This window comes from Haliotis asinina, chromosome 8 (assembly GCF_037392515.1).
Source record: "Haliotis asinina isolate JCU_RB_2024 chromosome 8, JCU_Hal_asi_v2, whole genome shotgun sequence".
In the NCBI taxonomy this organism is placed as follows: domain Eukaryota; kingdom Metazoa; phylum Mollusca; class Gastropoda; order Lepetellida; family Haliotidae; genus Haliotis; species Haliotis asinina.
The window spans coordinates 14,557,580-14,581,655 of NC_090287.1; the positions used below are offsets into that span (position 1 = coordinate 14,557,580).

At 39.3% G+C, this 24,076-nt stretch overlaps 1 protein-coding gene across 1 annotated transcript; it reads left to right on the forward strand.

Annotated features, from left to right (window-relative positions):
* The first annotated feature begins 5,705 nt into the window (after positions 1–5,705).
* Positions 5,706–12,409, forward strand: LOC137293941 (uncharacterized). Its single transcript, XM_067824825.1, has 4 exons — positions 5,706–5,787; positions 10,349–10,447; positions 11,114–11,749; positions 12,277–12,409. The coding sequence occupies exons 1-4, from the start codon at positions 5,756–5,758 to the stop codon at positions 12,407–12,409; spliced, it is 900 nt and encodes a 299-aa protein (XP_067680926.1). The 5' UTR covers positions 5,706–5,755.
* The last annotated feature ends 11,667 nt before the right edge of the window (positions 12,410–24,076 follow it).

The following is a 24,076-nucleotide window of genomic DNA, read 5'->3' on the forward strand; positions in this document are numbered from 1 at the left end:
ACATACAGTAGAAGCACCACTTCCTATCTTGACCAGCTTCTGATGCCCTCTCGTCCCACAATACATATACACACAATATCTTCGTAACATTTTGGAGCATGACAGCACAGGCCCTACTGTCATTGCGAGGATTAAAGATTTTTTCGGGCTTGCACGAAAAGGCTGGCTTGCTACGCACCAGTGATTCCAATTTAAGGACTGAACTCGAGAAAGAGGACTCATATTGTCAATACAGTATGGCGCATGTGCAGTTATTTAAGACCTGATTTTATTTGTTACAAAATCTGATATCTAACATGTGAAAATATGTAAAGACTACAACCTGCTTGACCTACACTTACACATGCACACAAACGTAATAAGGCAAGCATTGACAACTGAATCCCGCGTGTACAGGAATATTGACGGAATAGACTAGTAAGAATGAAACTGGACCAAAATATTCTTTACCATAAATCGTAATTCCCATTGACTCATACAGTACTTCCCAATTACTGGTATATGTTGATATTCACAATATTATTAGCTCAAGCGAAAGAAAGACCCACATATCATAAAAATCAAAGGGTTTTATAATCGATGAAACCTTAGTGCTAATATTCATTCTGTCAAAAGACAGGTAATGTTGCTCTGACTCCAGAATCCCTATTTATTCAATGTTATTATAATAAAGAAAATAAATGGTTAATGTATTTTGATACCTAGCAACCCTTTCATACTTAATAAGGTAATCAACAAAAATAAAAGAAGGATTTAGAGAAAACCCGCTACACCAAGCAGCTACGCACTACGCATCAACGTGACGGGGCTTATTACATCTGTAAAACATTAACCGACAAGATCTTAACTTAAGTCACACTGATGGTGAATTTCCATTACAGGCCCGGGATCTGAGAAGCTTGGCCATAGCAGGTGGTATTCTGCTCGTAGTTTCGAAAACGATGTGAAATTTAGATATCGAATTACAAATGGTTAAGTGAAATTCTCACCGGTCGCTAATCACTGTGTTATATGTCTTCGTCTGGGAAAATATCTCTCAGTGAACATGTGTACGAAAAGGAAACAGATTTACCTCATCAGATTTTTCTTCTACGAAAGTCACAGGTTGTAACAACAATGTCATTACCTACACGGCGATTTCAGAAATGTTTTATGTAAGACATTTCACCGTGGTAACTAAATAAAGCCGAGTTTTAAAAGGGCGTGATGAGTATGTGTAATCTTTCAGCGTAGACACGACAAAGTACTTCAGGTTTAAAAACGAAAACTATTCAATAATTTAATAAAATAACTGCTTTCAGGGTTCTTTTCCCGACATCCCAATTTCACCGACAACTCCAAATATTATGACAGTCTCGATACTAAAGGTCTTCTCCTAACAATGTACAAGTATACAACTTTATTTACATATGAATCCTTCAATGTGTTTTTAAACGCACATTGAATTTCTTTATATAACTAGTTAGCAGCTAATATTTTCAAACTGAAGAACTAAAGAAACTTTTGATGACGGAATGACGGAATAACGGAATGACTTGCTCAATAACACTTCCGTCATTGAACATTGAGAAAAGAAACATTTTCATTACTGGAACATTATATGATTGCCTAACTTACGAAATCATGATACCACTGTTAACTTTAATTAGTAATGATCAATGGTGTTGTCCCATGAACATAATCAAGAGAGACAAGCGTGAATTACGCGTGACTGTCTTCTTTGATGTCGTGATGTCTGCGTTAATACTAACTGTACAGTAACTGTTGCAGATCGCTGAATGGGTTGGGTTTCGAACCTAGGTTTCTTTAACTTACTCTCATTTGCTGACTTTGGATTTATTGGCGGTGTAGGGTTACAGCCTGAACGGGTGGTGACCGTAGGTGAATATACACTCGTGTCGTATTTGATCACGGTCGGGTAAAAGTGTAAACGAAAGAATTATATAAGTGAAAAATTATTGAAATCCATAAATATTGTGATCATAATTACGTGAAATTTCCATTTTCTTTCATTAATGAAACATATTCTTAAATTTTTAAGTGATCCTCGTTGAATTAATTTTTAACGTTATCTCACTGATTGTAAACTCTCGGGCTAAGGAAAGCATACGCCATTTATGGAGATTTTTAATGAAACAAGAAGTGGTTATTCGATGGTAAAGTATCTCATAAGGGTGTCATTTAATGAACGGTGGGGTGACCTGGTGGTTAAAACGTTCGCTCGTCACGCCGAAGACCCGGGTTCGATTAACCACATTGGTACAAAGTGTAAAACCCTGTTTTTCTCCTCAATATTGCTAAAATTGCGTAAAACTAAAATCACTCACCCATATGACCTGACGTTTAGATTGTTTTACCCCGTAGTTTCAATCTAGTAAATTTTTGATGTTTTCAACCTAGTACAGTTTTGATGTTTTCAACCTGGTAAAGTGTTGATGTTTAAAATTTAGTACAGTTTTGATATTTACAACCTAGTACAGTTTTGATGTTTACAACCTAGTAAAGTTTTGATGTTTTCAACCTAGTAAAGTTTTGATGATTCAAACTAATAAAGTTGTGATAATGTAACACAGTACTGTTTAAATAAAGCGTATACTTGCTTTGGTTCTGCATGCTTGCTTCCGAAAGATGAGGTCAGTATTTGTTGATAGCTTGGTAGACTTCCGGGAAGGATGTTGTAACAGTAGACAGATCATTACAAAGCATACAGGTTCATATTAGTTCGTAGCTAGCGAATCCGATTACGAATCATCCGAATGCTGATTATGAAATAACGAAGCGCCTTCGACGTAACTGTATATGATTAAACCCCGCACTGTTTAATAACATTTGACGTAGCCATATTGGTCAAGCAGGGGAAAAAACGATCCTCGTTAATTTTCATACCTTGTAAACAAATTAAACAGACACGCAAAGACATTAAACATCCAGTATCGGATATCTTACATAAAGAACATAATTAATTTGTCTAATTGAAAATCGTATTTAGCAATCGGTCGATGTCCAGAATAAATTTAGATGATTTGCTTGGTGATTACAACAAACATCACGACAATAATTACAGGGAGGCAAATGAGAGTTCTTTGTTCACTAGATGTGTAGTTTATAATAGGAATGATATATATGTCTGTGCTCTGATGTCACAATAGGCGAAGAGTGTGACCTCGTCATTGTCCAATGTTTACTGATTGTGTTTGTCTAATTACGACTGTCTAGATTGTACAAAATGACTTTTGGCCTATTAGCTTTGAAATAGGTTTGTTAGGGTGATCAAAAGTTTACAAAAGTTTCAAATCTCTCAAGATAAATTATTCTTCACATTGTTGAATTTTTGGCGGTTATAACTTTGCCTAAATTTTATATGAAATACGTCCTACCACCCAGATATACTTTGATTCTTCATCAAAGAGTTTAATCCATCCTAAAATTATGCAAAGAGGAATTAAAAGATCTGTGCGCTTTAATGTGATTTGGATAAACAGACATTTAAGAAAGCATTAAACATGGAATGTTAGTTTGAATGTATAATAATATTTGTATTCATATATTAATACGTCTTTCCTGCCCCAGTCCCGGGATCAGAATGAAAACCTCTAAGTGTAAACCCTGACTTCGAGTTCTCAAAGCACACACCGTCTTGATGAATCTTGATTTGGGGTTCGTTTCACAAAAGTCTCGTAAGCTTAAGATCTCGTAAGTTATCTCGTAGCATCCTAGCTCCCGTGTTACAGTATAGTTCAGTACAATGGCAACGAGAAAACTTACGAGATCTTAGGCTTACGAGAGTTTTGTGAAACGGGCCCCTGTAACGACGGCAGGGCGTTTGGGTAGTTAGCTCGTCCTGCTGAAGAACTGTGTACACTGTGTTTTATATTTTATAACTGTATTTAAGTAATACATTGTGATGTAATCTTGTACCTCTTATGCCGCAGACCGCGGCCGGGGTGTAAATAGATTTCAGTTCAGATAAGCCCGTTTCTGTCCCCATGTCGTACTATTGTTGGACGATTCGTCTTTGTAACGACTGTGGTGAAAAAACATTCACTCTGACTGATACGAACAGGTTTCATGCCGTTAGCGAATGTTGTTTTATGCTGCTGTCAGCAAGTGCCTAGACATAATACATTCGTTTCTGAAACTGAAAATAAAAGAATATTGAAGAACAGAAGCAACAACAATATCAACAACAACGGCAAGCTAACAAAACAAAACATGGATTTATCGTTCTTATGCGCACCTTTTGCGCGTGAATTATGAATGGTGAGCAAGTATGGTCTCTCGCCACTTATAACAGTATTCTAGCAATATCACAGCTGGTACACCAGAAATGTGCCCATGAAGCTTTTATGGGAATCGAACACGGGTCCTCAGGGTATCGAGCCAACGCTTTGACCAATGTATGCTACCCAGAAATGTGAACAGAATGAGACCAGTATATAAAGTGAGTGAGTCTGATTTGAGCAGTCTTTCAGTTGATCAACATCTGTCGGGAAAGACAAACTGATGCAGATTTCTGACGTTTAAAATCTTAGTGAAACTATCCAGTTAAAACATGTATAAATACACAACAACAATGAACGTTGACTCTCCTCCCTGTGCAGATATTGAGTGAACTGCCAACATTATACGCAGAAAACTAAAATTTGAGGGTATATGTGTTTCCTTGTGTTTTTTGACGCAAGTGTGATTTGTGTTTGCTCTAATTAATTGCGGCAACAAGGAGCTCTACACAATGTCATTCCATGCGAAGATGTTAGGAGCGGGAGCTGGGCAATGGACGAGGCGAATCTGTATTTGCGCAGCACACCTTCGTAGCGAAGAGGAGAGAGTGGGTTTAGTTTTCCGCCATACCCAGCAATATTCCAGCTATATAGCGGCGGTCTGTAAATAATCGAGTCCGGACCAGTGATCAACGACATGAGCATCAGTCACCACTTTGGTTGTGATATGTGTCAGTCAAGTCAGCGAGCCTGACCACTCGACTTTACGACAAGCATTGGTTACTAAAGATCAATTTTTACCCCGATCTACACGGGTCCAACAAAGAGGAAGTATTCTGTAAACATGAACACACGTTTAAAACGTTTCTAATTCACGTTATGTACAATTTTTCAATGCTCCTTTAAACCTTGGGTGTGATGTTTTGGTATCACGTGTACTAACGCTTTCAAATCATTGATCCCAACCTCACACGTGTCATTAACCCACAAACAATTATTTCATTGACAAAATGTCCAGTTCGACGTCACAAACATTACGGTTTGACTCGTTAACTGATATCAAACGGAATCTGATACACAGCAATAAAACTTAGCACATCTTCTAAATAACGAGGAGCACGTGCACATTGTGCTGTCCGTGCAGTTTGACAGAATGTGCGTCAGAGAGTTCAGACAGTTCGTTCTGTGGAATTTATGCCTTTGTTTAATGTGATATCGTCGCCTCTGCCACCTGCAAGCGTAACATTAACTCGAGAACTGCGATCACATTCGCGAGATTCCACTGACACGGAGTTGTTTTAAACAAGAACCATCTTTGTTGTTTCTTCCACATGGAAGAAATTGTGGATAGTATAATCTACAAATTTTCCAATCTCTGTCCGGCTTTTTAAATCGTGGCTGAAACGTGAAGTTCTATATTTAGACCACGGCGTGATCAAAGAGAGTTGGTCACGTGACAATGGATCGCCCGCGAGCAGACGACATTCGGGAAAGTTTATAAATGTGGTTATCTGTTTGTGACATTACTTTTGCTCATGCATTCCTCGTGGCAAGCAGCAGCGAAAATGTAAGTATGCTACTGCAGGATTGTTATTCTGAGATAAGCTTGCAGGAAGTTTGCAGTCGTGTTATGGCGTTTGCCGTAATTGCAGCATATCTGACCAGGACGTTGTGAATTTTATCGTTGTATTCACTTGCATATTGCAAAATAATGTGAACACAAAATACCTTAATTACTCTCTCACTCATTACGGTCTGAAATGGGGGAAACATACCCCGTTTCTCCTCGTCATAGATTTAATAACTAATAATAACCCGTTTCTTGAAGTTATTATTCCAACATTTTATCCTCAACATTTGAAATCAGCGTTTTAGGAAGTAAGTATTATAAATTAATGTATACATGATCATTTTACGTGCAAACACGTGCACATATTAAGGTAACTGATGTTCATTAAATGTGCCTCTATTGTTTACACTAACTACTTTCCGCCCATAATAGCGCAAATCAGCTTTAATTACGGTGCTGTAGCATCAGGCAGTCATCCATGTTTTCTTCATACGGACCGTCTAGAATGTTTAAGCAACATCACCTTTGAAGTAGTATCATTTCTTATATTAAAATATACAATGCTTGTACCACGTTTGAATGTTTTGTCTGTGTCAGATATATATTATGCATGATAAAGGAATCTATCTAAATCTGCACACAGGCCGATATTCAACTCTTTGTGTGCAGACCATTATCGGTAGGAATTTCAAAATTGGAATCACATTTTTTTCCAATGCATAAAATACAGACTTACAATAAACTACACCATTCCGACTTCGTGGGATTGTCTTACAAATAACAGGACACCTAAAGAAAGCCGAATAGAAATTTATGATCGATTTTACACTATTTCATTGAATGAAAACAATACCCTCTAATTTGACAAAATCAGCAGTTTAACTGCCAAGGACACACATCTAGTAACACAGCGTAAAACCGAGTGCGTTGAAGCAAAATCATTTTAGTTCCTTAGTTGATCGGTGTTGTACCTCTTTGACATGTCAGTATCCATTCTCGTTTTCAAATGTGCCATTATGAGACGGAAAGATAAACACTTACAAATCCTTATATGCTGTGCTGATGTTTGTCGGTAAAACATTTCAGAACGAATGGATTTCATGCGCATTGAGCTATTTTCAATGACGTCTTCGGTTTTTTTAGCCGCTGAAGCGAAGTTTTAAGGAATATCTTTTTCCGTGTTAGATAATGTGCAGGACGGAAATGTTATTAAACTACTTATAGTTTCTGAGCGTTCTATTAACAGTTCAAACCCTTAATTAGGTCTGCTGGCAAACATGCATGCTTTTGCTCTGTAAATGATTACGTCATTGAAACTTAGAAATGAACCTTCTCTTTGAATTTAATAGTCTCTTTGTCGAATGAGGAGTGTCGGTCGCATCATACCAGAATATGGTAATAGGTGGCGCTTATTATATCCTTGCCTTGGTCTGGAAATATTGGGGATAAAACAATTACTTGTGGTCCCGGAGTCAGTATGCTGTGTATGAGCAGGGCATTTCACAGTTTATCTCTAAAGTACATGAGTAAACAATCTTCACTCACTCTCTTCAGTGTAGCTCAAAACACTTTTTCTTAACTTGAGTACAATGTATGGCACACATTGTCATATATTTGTTTTGTCGAACATCTTAGTTAGAATGCCGTTCCAGTATAGCGAACTTATGATAGGTAAGACAAGGTAAGACTTTATCTAAATGACTAACTAGTGTGCGTGATTGCAGGCTTACACCAGGAGTGCATACTTATTTAATACGCGTGTAACATATTAGGCATGATGAAGATTATTAAAATAAGTACAACTTTATTGTTTTTGAATAGAAACAATTGCCCTAGGTCTGTTAATCAGGTTTGCTAATAAAACACCTCCACGAACAATGGACATAACTTTACCTAGTGGTTTAACGACAGGTGCTAAGGTTGTTTATAGGGTTCCGAAAATCGAGGTCCTGACCTCCATGTGATCGTATACGACAAGCGATTAAACCACAGGTCGTAAATTCATTTCTCTGCCTTGAGAGTTTAGAGCATATATATTTAGGACTTGAGAAATATGGGACAGTGTTACTCTTGACAAAAGTTGTTTCAATGCACGTGTTACTTGTTGACTGAGTGAGTTCGTTTGTGAGTGAGTGAGGTTTTACGCCTCTTTTTTTGCAATAATCTAGCAACATCACGGAGGAGGACACCTGAAATGGGTCTCACACATTGTACCCATGTGTGGAATCGAACCCGCGTCTTTGTCGTAACGTGTTTACGGTTTAACCATCGCCCCGATGTATGTAGTGACATTTGTTGTAATACAGAGGTTGCATAAATCTCCTTTGTTAATAATTATATTTAGAGGCCCAGGCACAGAGCGATCCTCTATTTTACTGCCACTGCCCTGGAGAACATGAATGAAATCTGAAGACACTCAGTGAACGGTATCTACTAATAGTGGCCGCGGGCGTTTCTTCAAACTGCAGTAGCCAAAATGAAAGCTAGGAAAGATTGTCCTTTGTGTGAATGTATGTACCACGTCTGTATTGTCATTTGATATATTAGTGGAATACGAAAATGTGCTTATCAAAACATCGCGATCAATAAAGCCTGGTGGGATACGATGATATGTGTCAACCAAGTCAACGAGGCTGACCACCCGACCCTGTTAGTTCCCTCTTACGACAAGGATGGGTTTCTGAAGATCAGTTCTAACGCTGATCTTCACGGGTCACATCTATATCAAGTGTAAAGTAGATGTTTGTATTCTCTGCATCATCTGTTTGATGTGCGTGATACACTACCGAAGATCACTCTAATGCAGGCCCATTATGAAAGGAAAAAATATGTGCGTCTTATTACACGCAGGAATTTCTTTTTGAGAGCGTTAAACCGCGCGGTTGCGTGGCCTCATTGTAACCTCCGGTATTTACCTATGACTACTAAATGTATCACTGTCCCAAAATATAACACTGTTTTATTGTTAAAGAGATGCTTTGACATTCTTGCCTACGTCAGAAGATACTAAGATTTCATTTTGGAAGGCAGTATAATTCAGTGTCTGGTCAAAATATACTTCACTTGAAAAGCCAAAGGTACAAAAATATGTACCACAATGCTAAATATTTTGAAATGAATTATTTTCAACGGGTAATTTAATGGCAGCTTTCATCACCTACGCTGAAATTCTTGACGGATTCGTTGTACTAATATTCCGTGAGCTGATGATGCAAGTTAGGCGAGCGAGTGAGTGAGCAGAGTTTTACGCCCCACTCAGCAATATTCCAGCTATATGGCAGCGGTTTGTAAATATACAGTGATCAACAACATGATTCTACCCCGGAATTTTCACGGGTCGCTGAAATTTGGGGTAAACACTGTTATTGCTTTCAACGAAAAGGAAGAAAATGCAATATTACAAGATGATACAGAATCCTTTATTGTAAATGAGAAAGGAAGTGTTTAAGATGAGGAAAGGATAGGAGCTTTTGTTTAATTTCGACAATACTAATATATAAGGCTACTTCAAGGCGATTCTTGTCTTTCCTCCACACCACGGATACAAACTGAATTTGAGCAACAGCTATTCCGCTTTGCACAGGAAGCCAAACCCGATCTCGAAAACCCATTATAGAAAATAATATTGATGACAGTTTTTAAAGCACCTGTTTCTACACACGAGCATTCTCAAAGCATTGACGCAGTATTCCATAGCGAGGCGTTAGAAGGTTAAAACGGTCATATGACCTATCCCATCGGGTACTCATTTACAACTAGATGAACAGGCAACGCTTGACTACGTGTCACCTGTGCTTCGTTTTTGGGCTGGACTGAAGTCCTGGAAACTCTCCGGAGCCTAACACGGTCACCCATCCAAGGATTCTCAACACACCTCAACAAACAAACGTCAACTGATTGGTAACCTGGACCACCTTTAGAATTGGTCTTCAGGAACTCACGTTTGTCGTAAGATCCACGGGATCGGGTGGTTATGCTCGCTGACTTGGTTGTCACGTGTCCTCGTAACCCAATTGCGTAGATAGATGCTCATGCTGTTGATCACTGGATTGTCTGGTCCAAATTCGATTAATTCTCGACCGCCCCACATAGCTGGAATATGGCTAAGTGCTACAAACAGCACCACCACCACCAACTACAATAACAGTTATGAACAAAAGAACTGTCCTTCGTTCCACCTGTGAGTTCTTCCCCAAAACCTCATTTATGTCGTCGTATTAAATACATAGTATACTGGCTATACCTGTCTATATTATTGGATATACCTTCTTCTGGTAGTAGGAAATAGATCTTCTTGAATGCAAATAGTATACTAGCTATTCATTCCTACAGTATTGTGTAGTTGATATCCAGGTTCTGGTATTCGATAGGTAGTATCCTCTGCAAATTTGGTTCATTTTCGCGTTTCTCGCAATTGCATCATTTTACGACAGATAAAGAGCCAAATAACCCGCCTTTTCAAGATTAGTGCGTATTCGTGAATTAGACGTCTGAAATGTATCATCCGTTTCGGTGTTCTTATAACACGACTAGACTGTATGTTTTTTCTGTTACATAGGAAGCGTATGCGCCCAGATGATATTGGTGATGGTCAAGACCACAGGGTTGGACTCCCCGGGCAGGCCAGTGATGTACCTGCGCCGACCCTAACGATCAGGTACGTTCAGCATCAGTATCAGTCGAGACACCTACGTGTACTACTAAACTTATTATTAGTGCTATAGCACAGCCCTGTGAATATGCCCCTACATTTACTACAAAATTCCGGACAAAATGCAGTGCTGAATGAACTGCAGGGCAAAACTTCTCTTGCATCTGATGTGGGAATTCCAGGTCAAGGTGTCTGTGTTCATGCTGTGGGAATTCCAGGGCAAAATGTCTTTTTGCCTGGTAGGGGAATTCCAGATCAAGATGTTTCTTACGTGTTTCATATGTGTCGTGGCTATAATCGTAATCCGGACAGATGTTCATGTTTATAGCCGCCGGTCTTTCTGGTGGGTTGTTTGCAGTTACAACTTGTAGAAATTTTACTATCAGCTGATTAAAACAACTATCACTCCTGCACCCATTAGAAATCCCACAACACCACTGTACAGCTACATGAAAGGGACTTCACCTGCGCTTTCTCGACATGAAGTTTATTGCACATACGCCTCCTCATTCATATACTGTACTAGTACGTGATACTTTGCAAATTTGACATATGATACACAGTGTACACTACGTTTCCCCACTGAATGTCAAAATTGAATGTCCGAATTGAGCAGATTGTACAAGCCTTTATTTAAAACCCATTAAATTGATTTTTTGGGTACTTAAACAGGTACCCCCCAGTATTTGATGACGACGTGTCTTCTCAGCAGTTCCAGTACATGGGATGTAGACAAAGAAGACAGAGCTATCCGTCATTTGACCCTTCCTCTCAAGGACAAACGTATACCCCAGACCGTTACTTCGCGTACCCCCAGCGTCCCTGGCAAGACACCCGAGGAGAACAGGAAGGTGGGAGCTGCTATGAAGCCGTTGATTTTTCCATGAACAGAGATGCTTCTTCACGTGGAGGAGGTTCTCAGGTTCATTCCGTAGGGGTAACGCCATCTGCATCGTGCGTCCCTTCCGCGTCGTTTCACAGCGCTGGGACCAGTGCTAGTCCAAGTCATACACGTGGTCGGTCAGTTCAGGACAATCTGAGGGACACCCCAACATTTCAACTCCCAGACCAGGTGCTTGGTCAAATGCCACTCGAATCATTTTCGTTTACCCTTCTTCACGGCTCTGGTGTCTTTCAAAGAAACGAACCGTCGTATTTATCAGGGCCGACCTACCAACATCGATCCTACCCGGAGGGTGCTGTCCCTCCATGCCAGGGAGCTCGGGCTCTCCCAGTACATGTCCCAGATCTCCCAGTTGGATTAACGAGTGCAGATGAAAAACCTTGTCATAAACCTGAGGAATCCCAGTAAGTACAGTAGTCTTTCGATGTTAATGCTACTGATGTCCTGAAAATATTAATTTTTAATTTAAAGGAGGTTAATATCGGCTATACTTAGAGTCATTACCTAGGGATTAAACGGAAAAGATAATGTCAAGTCATAATGTCCCCCGCCGCAATTTTGCTGGAACATTGCTAAAAGTCACGTAAAAACGTACTCACCACTTACATCGTCAGCAGGCAAGTGATATGCTGTGATATGCTTCGGTTGCTTGACAAAGGGTGTTTGTAATTTGTTTGTCCATTTGGTGTTTGACACCGAGCTCAACATTATACTGTATGGCTACGGGCAGTTGTTGGCTAGTCAATTTATGGTTTGACCTTTAACTGATTGCTATCTAATCTGGACCAAACAATCCAGTAATTGCAGTGGCAGGTACGAACCACGACGTCACATCACTAAATTCCACTTAGAGTTGCAAGAGATAAATATTTAGATTTTGTTGCTAGCGTTTTAAATGCCAAGTTTGATGACAAATCTATTTTCCGTTCAGACAACTGGTCTACTACAACCTTGACACCCCACAAAGTAGCCAGGCCGTAGCGAGGGACCTTGTGCCGGCACATTATCAGATTGAAGATGACAGTATGGGTGTGCCTCTCCACCTCAGGCCGTTATTATCGTAAGTTAATGTTCATATAATTCTGTCGTCATGATGGTTCTAATGGCACAAAATGGCTGAAATATTGCCGATGCGACATTTAATATTAAACGTTTCTTTTGATTCCGGAAATCAGGTGTACCAAAACCGTAGTTCGCTTATATCAACATATGGCACCTCTATTCTGCATCTCAAGTCTGCATCTATTATCAGACCTTGTGTGCTCGTTACATAAAAGGGGAGTTATTAAAAAAGAATATACGACAATTTGTGTGGCCTAGTGCAATCAATACTGGTTATCACACACGAAATGCTGATCGATAATCGATCACTTATCGGAACCTCACCACAAGACTCATGTAGGCAATAACGCAATAGTGTGCCGATGAAACAGGCGTCGACTGATACCTCGACGATCAAGGCTATTTCCTGTCGGGAAAGGAAAGTAGTGTGTTGTGAACAGTTTAGTGAGTTAGGAAACAACATTTGCTGTTTTTGTCTTGATATAACAAACATAAGTATAAAAATCACACTTTCTGAAGTATAATGTTGTGTTTCCTTTTTAATTAATTAGTTTAATTAATTAGTCTAACGAGCTCATCAATTATTGCTGACGTCGATTGACCAATCATTCGATCAACTGCTCCAGACTAATTACAATCATTCGTGTCATAGGGGCCGGTAGTCCTGTGATTTGGCTCATCAGTCTTTGAGTCGATAGTGATGTATTCCTTCCGCAATGATTATCTCTGTCGCGGCGTTATTGTGGTCACAGGTTTGCTTTGTCCAGAGTCGATGAAATACAAGCTCTAGAGCTATAGTTTAAATGCCTGACTTGAGGGTTAATCATATTATTCAGTCACTGTTGTGGAGAGGTGTCAGTATTTCATGCCATACAAAGATAGTCTCCAGTTGATAGATTGCCTTCCAGTGCAGGTGGTCCCATACAAACGCCAGACTACAAGCTACAAGTATCACTATCAGTGCCAGGTATGTGATATGGGACGCGTTACATCACTTTAACATACCGCAACTAGTGGAAACCAAATGCGAACCGTGTTGGAAGGTGTTGAAGATCACCTGTCCATAGGTCTAGATTTTTCATAAAGCAGGAGGTTGCCGTTGTGGTTCAGAAGGCGTGTTTCTTGAACGAGCAATGACACTTAATGCACATGTATGTCACGTGTCATGTCAACATGTCACGACTTCACTATATGTGGGACACCCTTTAGGATTATGGAGCACTTATAACCGACAGAATCCTTCCCGTGGAGGGTTATATGACATGAACTACATAATAGAACGTAGTTATATATATTTGACTGGGTTTACAGGAGGCTACCTTGCAAGGAAGCGTGTCTTTCCTCCTCGTATGTTCTTCGGTCTAATGAATGTATGACTATAACTGGTTGGTCGCTTGACATAATGTTCCATCGGATGGTCAGGCTCACTGACTTGATTGATACATGTTATCGTATTCACAATTTTATAGGTCGATGCGTATGCTGTTGATCATTAGATTGTCTATCCAAACTCGACTTTTTCCAGACCGCCGCCATATAGCTGGTATAATGCTGAGTGTGGCGTTACCCAACCACCCATCCATAATCCAAAATTTGATTAAAACAAGATTATTTACAATCTAGCATGCTCTATCTATGAAGAGATGTCACACGCACGCAGTTGTCTCCCTTGGCACACCAGAAACCAAATGTTGTTTTGGTGATGGTCAGTGACTCCATTTAGACTTATATTGTATGTTCCTTGTTTTGTCAGATTTGTTTGCTTGTTGTCTGGCGATGAACTATAACTATTAGACCAGCCAGATCGTGGGATCATCTTTGAAAATAAGAAAATAAAACTGGTTTGAAATTATCTTGTCACTTAGTTTCCTATTGAATATTCCACACATGGGTGCAGTGTGTGAAGCCCTCCGCCGTGATATTATTGTAAAATGGCTGAAACCTATATTCACTCACTCACTTGCCGAATATTGACAAACGGAGAATGTGATGAATATAATGTAGATATGACTCATTCTGGAAACAGGCATTTAATATATTGGCCGGAGTTTAAAGCGTAGGCGAGACTGTTATGTGTCGCTTGTATTCAAACCAACTTATAACCGGTAAATGACGTCAACAGGCATTTTTTATGCTTTACTTTCTATGACAGTGTGGTATATATTAAACGCGATGAGGTCAATGTTAGTTTCATCACCAGGATCAATAGGCAGGTAAACTGGTTTAAATTCCTCCTGTATGACTGAAGAACACGTATTTCATGTTTTATATGTACAGATTATGGGGTGAAATTGTAGTATTGGGACCCAAGCAGTTAATTATGGGTTACAGCATTAAGTGTGGTATTCTTGTAATCCTTTCCTAGTGGAACCTGTTTGAAAATAGTGAAGAATTGTGTAGGACCGTAGGCGTATTGAGATAATAAGTAGGCGTGTGGATGACTTCCATCGATTCTCTCAAACAGCTATGACAGATTCTATGATATTCTGAGATATATTGAGGATACTAAACGACCTTCCGTGTGATACCATTTTTATTAAACGAGTATCTTCAACGGGCGAGTAATAAGTGAAAATATTGGTATCAAAGTGTTATTCGCTATGTTATTGCCATAGAACGAGAAATGTGAGTACGATAGGTCCATGTAAACACGTTGATGGTTTGTTAGTCTTTACCTTCCTACGGGGCAGTGGGATAGCCCAGTGGTTAAAGCTTTCGCTCGTCACGCCGAACACCCGGGTTCGAGTCTCCACATGGATACATTTTAAGTTGTCCATTGATCATGAGAGGACCATGGGATGAGGGACCCTTGATGTTTATGTTCCCTGAACCCGAAGGTACCTGAACCCTCAAGGGTACTTGAACCCATGGCCCCCGAGGGACCAGTGAACAACGTATGTATCTTAATGAACACCTCAGTGTTAATTTTGAACTGTTTGAAGCATGGGATCGTGCACTTCAACCAGCCTGTGTTAATCAAATGATTCGAATCTTGCATCTTTCCGCGATGTAATTCCCCTTCTTAATATTCACAGCGATTACATTTGAAAGTTTTGTCAAAATTTATTTATTAGAAAGAGAGTCAAATGTTTTCATGACCATCGATACATTTTGCGGACAACACAAGAAAAACAGATTTAAAGTTATCTCCCTACCATCGATTTCTATTCGCAAAACATCTGTAATTTCCATGTATTTCGATTCAATGATTTTCGAACTGAAAAAGTAACTAACACGAAGTACCGAATGAGTTGCTACTGGCAAACCGGTACGTTGCAATGCACCACGCATGTAAGCAGGGTACATTGAAAACAACAGAAGAACGCTCTTCCTATCAGAAAACGACATTTATGTGTGAGGTAAGATAATGAGTTAGGCCCATTTCTGGGGTCATACTCCGTGATATTGCTGAAATATTGCTAAGAGCGGCGTAAAACTTGACTCACTCACTCTACCTACCTACCTAAATCAATTCATCCGTCTGTGTATATATTCATCTATTTATCTGTCTGTCTACTTAATATCTCTATATTTATCGCCTATTTCTTTACATATCTGCCTCTCTATCAAATATCTATATATTTGTCTGTCTGTCCATCTGTGTCATCCATCTACCTGCCTTCTGTTTGTATCTGTCTGTTTGTATCAATCTGTTTGTATCTATCTGTTTGCATTTATCTGCTATATCTATCTATTCTCTCTGCCTCGTACATCTGTCTATTTTTCCATTATTTTTATACCTGTCAGTATGTTTCTATCCATCTATCTGTGTCTACCTCCCTATGGATGTGCCCATCCATGCATCATTCTACCAACCTATGTTTAGATCTGCATGTCACGAGATTACGTGTATTTACGGTATAAAAGCATGTGTATTTATGATATATTATTTCATCGATCTTGTACGCGACCTGTTTTTACTTACAGGAGTAACAAAATTATTTATTACTTCCCGACAATACCTGTAATTAGGGTACAAAATCATGTGTATTTATACTATATTATTTCATCGACCTTGAACGCGATCGGCTTTTACTTATAGGACTGATATTTTTATTCTTATCCACTATAACTGGAATTTTACTCTATACAAAAAGAAAATGCAACCATGCACGTGTTACCAAGTAAGCTAAACAATTGCGGTAATTAATTTTCTCCGAGGTATAGTTTTATTATGAGAGAGAAAAAATTGGGCGCCTTAGAGTCTTTTTGATAAATTGAAATGCCAAAAGCGTCCAGGTGAACTCTTTTTCATGACCCGAAAACAACGTGTCACATTTAATGTTATGGGAATGATAAGAACGGTAACCGCAACATTCCTCACCCACATAATACATTCAGTGATGTGTGACTTGCCCTTTACTCCTTTCATGCTCAAGCACCCAGTTTCTCATAAATCGTACACGTTTCATTCCATGAAGCGCACCATAAATATCTCATATAGCAGGATGTGCAATTTCGGTGTGGAAGAAGTGGAACGCACATGACGTTGATCTAGGATTAATGCCGCTGTCTTTCATGACAGATTGTTTACTCATACGTGCGCCTAGCAATGAGAGGGGATACCACAATGGCTCTACATTGTGTGTTCTACCCAAAACTTGCGAATGACACTAATGTTCGCACATGATCAAGTAACAACAACTTCACAGAATGAAACTTCAGGATGAAACATATCGTGACACTTTTTAAGGAAATTACTATTATTTGTTGCGGATTTCACAGTACGGTTTAAGTTTTTTCATCTGACTTGTAGGTGGAGAAAGACGCGAATGGATAGTCGCGACATCGATTTATAAGGGAGACAACTCGTACTTTACTTAGAACTTACACTTTATGTATTAGCAGCACCCTATAGACCAATGTCTGGAGTTGTTAAGGTTGAGACGAATGGGGGAAATGTACCTACTGTCCCTTCAATTCAGATAAATATATAGAGCAGCGAGGTAGGTTAATATACGCATGTGGCGCTTTAATTTGTTTGAACCGTTCCAGAGTTTGGTGAAGCTTGCGGAGAGTTATGTAGAAGTTACCAGATTTGATCAAGGGTGTCCAGACTGGCGCGGTTCACTGTTTTGGATTGAGTCGTGTTTGTTCGCTGTTTTTGACGGATGCGTGTATTTATCGGATGTGGCCATAAAAGGCGACTGTGCTTGTCTTAAGAGGCGTCTAACGAGATCGGGTGGTCAGGTTCGCTGAACTGGTAGACACATGTCATCTGTTCCCAATTGATCGATGCTCATGTTGTTGATAACTGGATTGTCTGGTCCAGACTCGATTATTTACAGACCGCCGCCATATAGCTGGAATATTGCTGAATGCGACTGTGATGTCGATGTTGATTTATTTGAGTACTTAATTTTTTCTTAAATTTACTTGGCTACATAAGTACACAACACAAACTTTTATGTAATTCTCGTATCCAGAAAATAGTGTCTACCCCGAAGTTGTTTTCAGCAATTAAAGCTGAATGCAATGTGCATAACGGTTTCTACTCCCTTACTGTAACGCCTGTTAGGGTATAAAACCTACACCTGCTTATTTGCTTATTTCACTTGATGGTTCGTTAGTGAATTCATAACAGATATGATTAGGGGTAACACCACTCAGATTACCCAACAAAGATTCTCATTTGGTATTTTGCCATCTGATTGCTCATTGTTGGCTAACTCAATTACCTTTCATTTAAAGAACGGTGGATATGCAGTTAGTAATCAGACGTGCTATAATTATATTGGGTGGCCAATGTGAGAGTACACCAGTGTGATAAACATTAGTTGACAAACTGTCACTAGTTACTCGTATCACTTTTTCGTATATAGGTCTGTTAAAAAAAATTGACATGGTAGGGCTTCTGTGTTAGCTGCAGATGAATGGCATATCGATCCTTCACGTACGTGGCCACTGGTTGATACATTCCTCGAACAAGGTAATAGCGTAATATTGTTTCTATATTATTAAATGTTTGTATTTTATGTCTTTATTCATTTGTTTTCGCTTTCAACAGTCATTTTTTGACTGTGGAGTGTATCGTGACTTATACTAGGGAGTGGGTGTGAAACATGTAACGTTTGAAATTTGTGAAATGTCTAGATATTACAGTCATGATATAAATCACTATAACTGTACTACTTATTAATTTCCAAAATGTGTAAAATACGACAATAAAATTCATAAAAATATAAAGATGTACACTGATAGGGTTTTTGACAGAGCCCACATTTTGTATCACTGAGAGATGACGTTTAACTTCAGATTGTGTTCATTTGTTATCATAATGATGAAGTTGGAAATATTAATGAGTTTAAACGATTTCATCTTTGTTGATCAGTCAAGCTATACATGTTGTACTTATACTACCAACCACTTATACAGTCTTGTATTATCAACCACCTGCAGTTGTAGAGACTGTACTATGTGCAAGTCGCTGAGATATAGCAAGAATACCGCCAGGGAAAGACATTTTTCAAAATATATTCTGCCAGTCTCCGTTTTAGTCTCCTTGTTAAAGCTGTCGTTACTTAAAGTGCCCTTCCTAACATGGCTTTGGTGTGAGATCAACGGCGGATGTGCAAACAACATCCTATGAACACTGACGGAGTGGTGACAACACAAAAGGAAACGGCAACTCACTCACTCACTCACACGCATTCACACACACGCACGCACGTACTCACACGCATACACACACGTGAAATCATGAAATGATTCGTGCACTGGAAAAACGTTGGTGGGACCATATGTCCATAATAAGAGACAGTAGTACTACTCATTTTGGGCTCTTGCAAAAACGTTGGTGAGACTATAATTGTGTAGTATGTGTGAGTATACAATATGTGCTCTTTGCACCTCCCACTCATAATTTGCGTAAGAGGTGTTGGGTAGCCTAGTGGTTGAACCGTTCGCTCGTCACCCGAAAAACCCGCGTTCAATTCCCAACATGGGTACAAAATGTGGTGTGGCCGGAATATTGTTAAAATCAGCGTAAAACAAAATTCACTCACTCATAATTTGCATAAACAAGCTACAAAAGGCATTCATAAATCAGTTCTCATCTTCTATTTTTTGTAACAAATCTGATGGTTTTGATAGATTGCTGTCCTGTTTGAACAGAACTTCCACAGTATACGTCCTTGAAACTGGCCGTCTGTCTTCACTGTAGGAAATACGTATTTCCCATTTTCAGGGAACATTGGCGTTCCATACTATATAAAGACGCATGTAAGTGGAAATTCACATGCCAACATAAAATGGGAAGTAACTGTGTCAGTCACGTGTTGACAAGAATTGTTAGAGGGGCACATGCCACATACGTGTGATTGATTTACCTATTAACAGTAATTCTTTGATGAAAATCGATATTGGGAAATAGTCGATAAAATGTTTCTATTTCTCATAAACACAATCAAGCAGCACAGTACCTTAATAGAGAATATGACATTGCTGACGGTGTTTCATCGTTAGGAGCTTCTACAACGTCAGGGTGATTCCTCTATGACAATGTGCTTAATATGATCTACCTGTAGAATTCCTGAATTCGTACGTAGCAAAATTAACACATCTGCGCTATTTTAGGAAACTCGTGAATGTATTTGATAAATAAGAACATGTATATCGAAGCAATAATTATAAGAGTACAAATGTAAAACCCATTTCTTTGTCTCTTCGTGACATAGCTGTCTCAAGATCCGTCAGCCTTATGATCCATTTTTTTCTGATACAGTGTCTTTGGTTTGTCAGCACGATAGCCTTAAGTCGATATTTTTCACCATTGTAGTATACACCTGCTTGGAAGATCCGGGTTAGAATTGATCTTCAGTAACCCATGCTTGTCGTAAGAGGTGACTAAAGGGATCGGGCGGTCAGGCCCGTTGACCAGGTTGACACATGTCATCGTATCCAAATTGCGTAGATCGATGTGCATGACGTTGATCACTGGATTATCTGGTTCAGACCCGATTATTCCCAGACCGCCGTCATAATACTGGAATATTGCTGAGTGTGGCCTTGAATTTCCCTCTTACATTTATAGCTGTCATGCCATAAAGATATAAAGTTAAATTTGACAATGTTGTTGGCTATGGGAGACTTTGCCACTGACTGAAGAATAAACCATGTTTCGTGTGTACAATCGTTGAGCATCCGGACCAGAACCACTAACATTTATTGGATCACACGACATTACGTCCATTGAAAACTACCTGAAAACACCGTAGTTAAACCCGGTTTAATGGCAATGCAAACCATTAGTTCACTTGGGCATTACGTTGTGTCATTAGGATTTGAAACATTATCTCACACCTGGCTTAACCAGCATGAATAATCTGTGGATGTATGTTCCTTCGTCATCGCATGTTTGGTAACCTGCAAATAGCGTTCATTTACTATCGGCACCGACATATCAGAATGAAGAAACAGGATACCAAGGCATCCATCACAGTTAATGAATGTATTTTCCAGACACATTGACAAACTGACTTGGTTCAATTATTGTTCATCGGTTGTTTATGTTCTAGGTATAAAATAACATCAGATAAGAACATTGACATAGTCTTCCGAGAATCGGATGTATTGAGTTGCACAGCGAACACGCCACGGGTGGGCGGGGATAAGTGGAGAGGGTGTAGAAACAGGTTAGATTGGAACCGAGCAGGTAAACACATATAAAGGGATATTTATTATGGAGCTTAACAGGTAGCCTGAACATCGGTCATGAGTTGAAATCGGAACTGTCTAACTTTGGTGCGACGATGTACCTGAGTGGTTAGCTCGTCACGGTGATCACGGGTTCGATTCCCTAAATGGGTACAATCAATGCGTGAAGACAGTGAAATTATCAGTTCTGATAAATCATTTTTGAATTAAGGCCGGTGAGGTAACCTGGTGGTTAAAGCGTTCCCTTGTAACGGCGAATACCGCGTTCGATTCCATACATGGGTACAATGTGTGAAGCCCAAATCTGGTGTCCACTGCCGTGATATTGCTGAAATATTGCTAAAAGTGGTGTAATCGCTCACTCATTATGTCACTAAACTGTAAGCTATTTGACTGAACAGAGATATTTTGTCTGTAGTCTTTTGATGTTTTTAATATACTAAACAAAATTAATAACACATGAATGAATGTGGTTTTACACCGTTTCTAAGCAGTATCACCAACTATTTTACGACTTAGATTCCAACAACAGGCTGAATCAAACATTCAAAGAAACATGAATTTTGGCAATATTCCAGCAATATCACGGTGGGGGAGACCGGTGGGGAATCGAACTCGGGTCTTAAGCGTGATGAGCGAAAGCTTTTTCCACTAGACTATCCCACTGCACCATATTAAGTTGAGACATGACAAACGTACACAATACATACATTGAGATATTTCTTTGAGAGGCATTTTAGAAGTATAATATGGAAGAACAATATGGAACGCACTTTATGGATAGCGACTTCTGTTATTCGAATAAAATACACTGTTATCTTTTAAGTGATCAGTTTATTCTATATTGAAATATTTTAATTTTGTGAAGGAGATTTTGTAGAAAGACGATTTTCTTCATCAACGATAAACAAAGGCGCTCCCATAGAAAAATGATTCTACGGTGTATGTTGCGAATCGGTGATGAAACTGGATGTTCCTATGAAGCGTCACTCACTATTTACATGATAACAGGTCAGGGGCCGTGCTTGTTGGGTCACTGTGCCGAGTGATAATGACCGACTTATTCGTAAGACCACTTCAGTATTTTTTTTTTTTTTTTTTGGGGGGGGGCGGTGTCGGGAGATGCGAACCCTGAAGCACTTCCGGTTTCCCGAGGACACGTGTCTGACAATATGACCGATATTGTTGTCTCACTGTTACTGTTCAGTCCAGTCAGGCGAACATCATGTTTCATACAGTCACATCAAAACAATGCGTGTTTTATGTCTGGTCATCACTTGTCTTCACACGTGGGGCGTGCAACAATAAACTTCAACGTTAAGTGACCAAGCTGAATGGGGTCCATCATTCTGGTACGCAAGGGACGGTGGGGTAGCATAGTGGCGTTTGCTCGTCGCGCTAAAGACCCGAGTTCGATTCCACACATGTGCAGAATGTGTGAAGCCCATTTCTGGTGTCCGCCGCCGTGATATTGCTGGAATATTGCTTAAAGAGGTGTAAAACCTAACTCTCTCTCAATATCATGTGCTCACTATGACACCTTCCATTGGATCCAGTGTCTCCTCAAAAGTCCCAAACAATATTTCAGTCATCACTGCTGTAGCAAAAGCGGTCTCTACTGCTTTGACCAATATGCACCCAAACCAACACAAAACAAAAACATTAAAAATGTCGTAATTTATTCCGATTCATTGCCTTGCTTTCCAAGTGTCGCTTTGATTCAATCTTTCTCGACATTTTTGAACTTTTCCAGAATCTTCCTGTTAGCCAAAGTTTTATCGTTATTAAACCATGTAGGTTAAACATGAAGTTATGCTGCAACTAAAGTGGCTCTGGACAAACCTTTATATCGTCACTGCGCAATTATCCAAACTCATACTCGGGATCATATTCATGAATGTAAACAACCAATTGGTTACACCTACATTGGTGCTCAATCAGGGTATATGAGGATGGTTTGGAATATTTCGACGATAGTGTACTCAAAGTCGGTTTACTCATGAGGACGTACCTGCTTTGTGTATCCTCTGTAGTGAATGGCAAACGGTCAAGCATATTCATGTACAAGGGATTAACGTTCTCAAGCTGTAAACCTGAAACATCTGTTAAACCAAGTGAGGTGTCTGATAATTAATTGCCTGAAGTAAATTGATCTTTATCGTAAACCACAGACTTAAATGTATTACCAATGTTTTGGGCCAGTGTACTGATTTGTCAACAGTAGCACCCCACTGCTATTTTGAATTGTAAATAGTATTGTGATGTAGTATGGCAACTTGCTATGAGTGTGACTTTGCTATTGCTCAACTTGTATATGTGTCTCATCGTATGTATATCGTTGAAATGATGCCATTAAGACGTTAAATCTTAACTTACTCATTCATCCATGTAGAGACCGCCATCATCTCATTTGAATATTGCTGTGCACGGGAGGAGCAACTTATTGAAAATGCATTCATAGAAAGTAACTTAATATTTATTAGTTTACTTCGAAATGAAAATTTCTATAGGAAACGTAAAGAAAAATCCTATTTGCTGTAGTTGCACTGACCTTAGTTTGTGGAGACAGTATTTCGGATCATCCCACTAAAACATATGCGTCATGTAGCTAATTTCGTCCTGTACACAATAAGAACCACCTTTGCCTACATACCGACTTCAAGGAAAGCTGGTAATAGGATGCTTGCTTTGTTTAAAGAGGTTCGATGCCGTGGTTTGTGTGCATACCGTATGCGGCGGGATATGCCATAGGAGAACTGATTTAAGTTACGCAGTTATTTCCCTTTATCTTGCTTCCACTCATACTTCCTGATGTTTTGGCCGTACAGGCATTTATCCGGAGGTAAACCTGGGCAAGAGGTATCTTCCCCCTTTCAAATTTAATTTGAGTATGCTGTTTTAATTGAAGGTAATGTTGATACCATTTGGTAACATCATTCTTTTAAGTTTTGAATATTAATCTAGTGTGAATTTACTGTATACAAATTCATCTTATATAAAAAGTCTTGTTATTA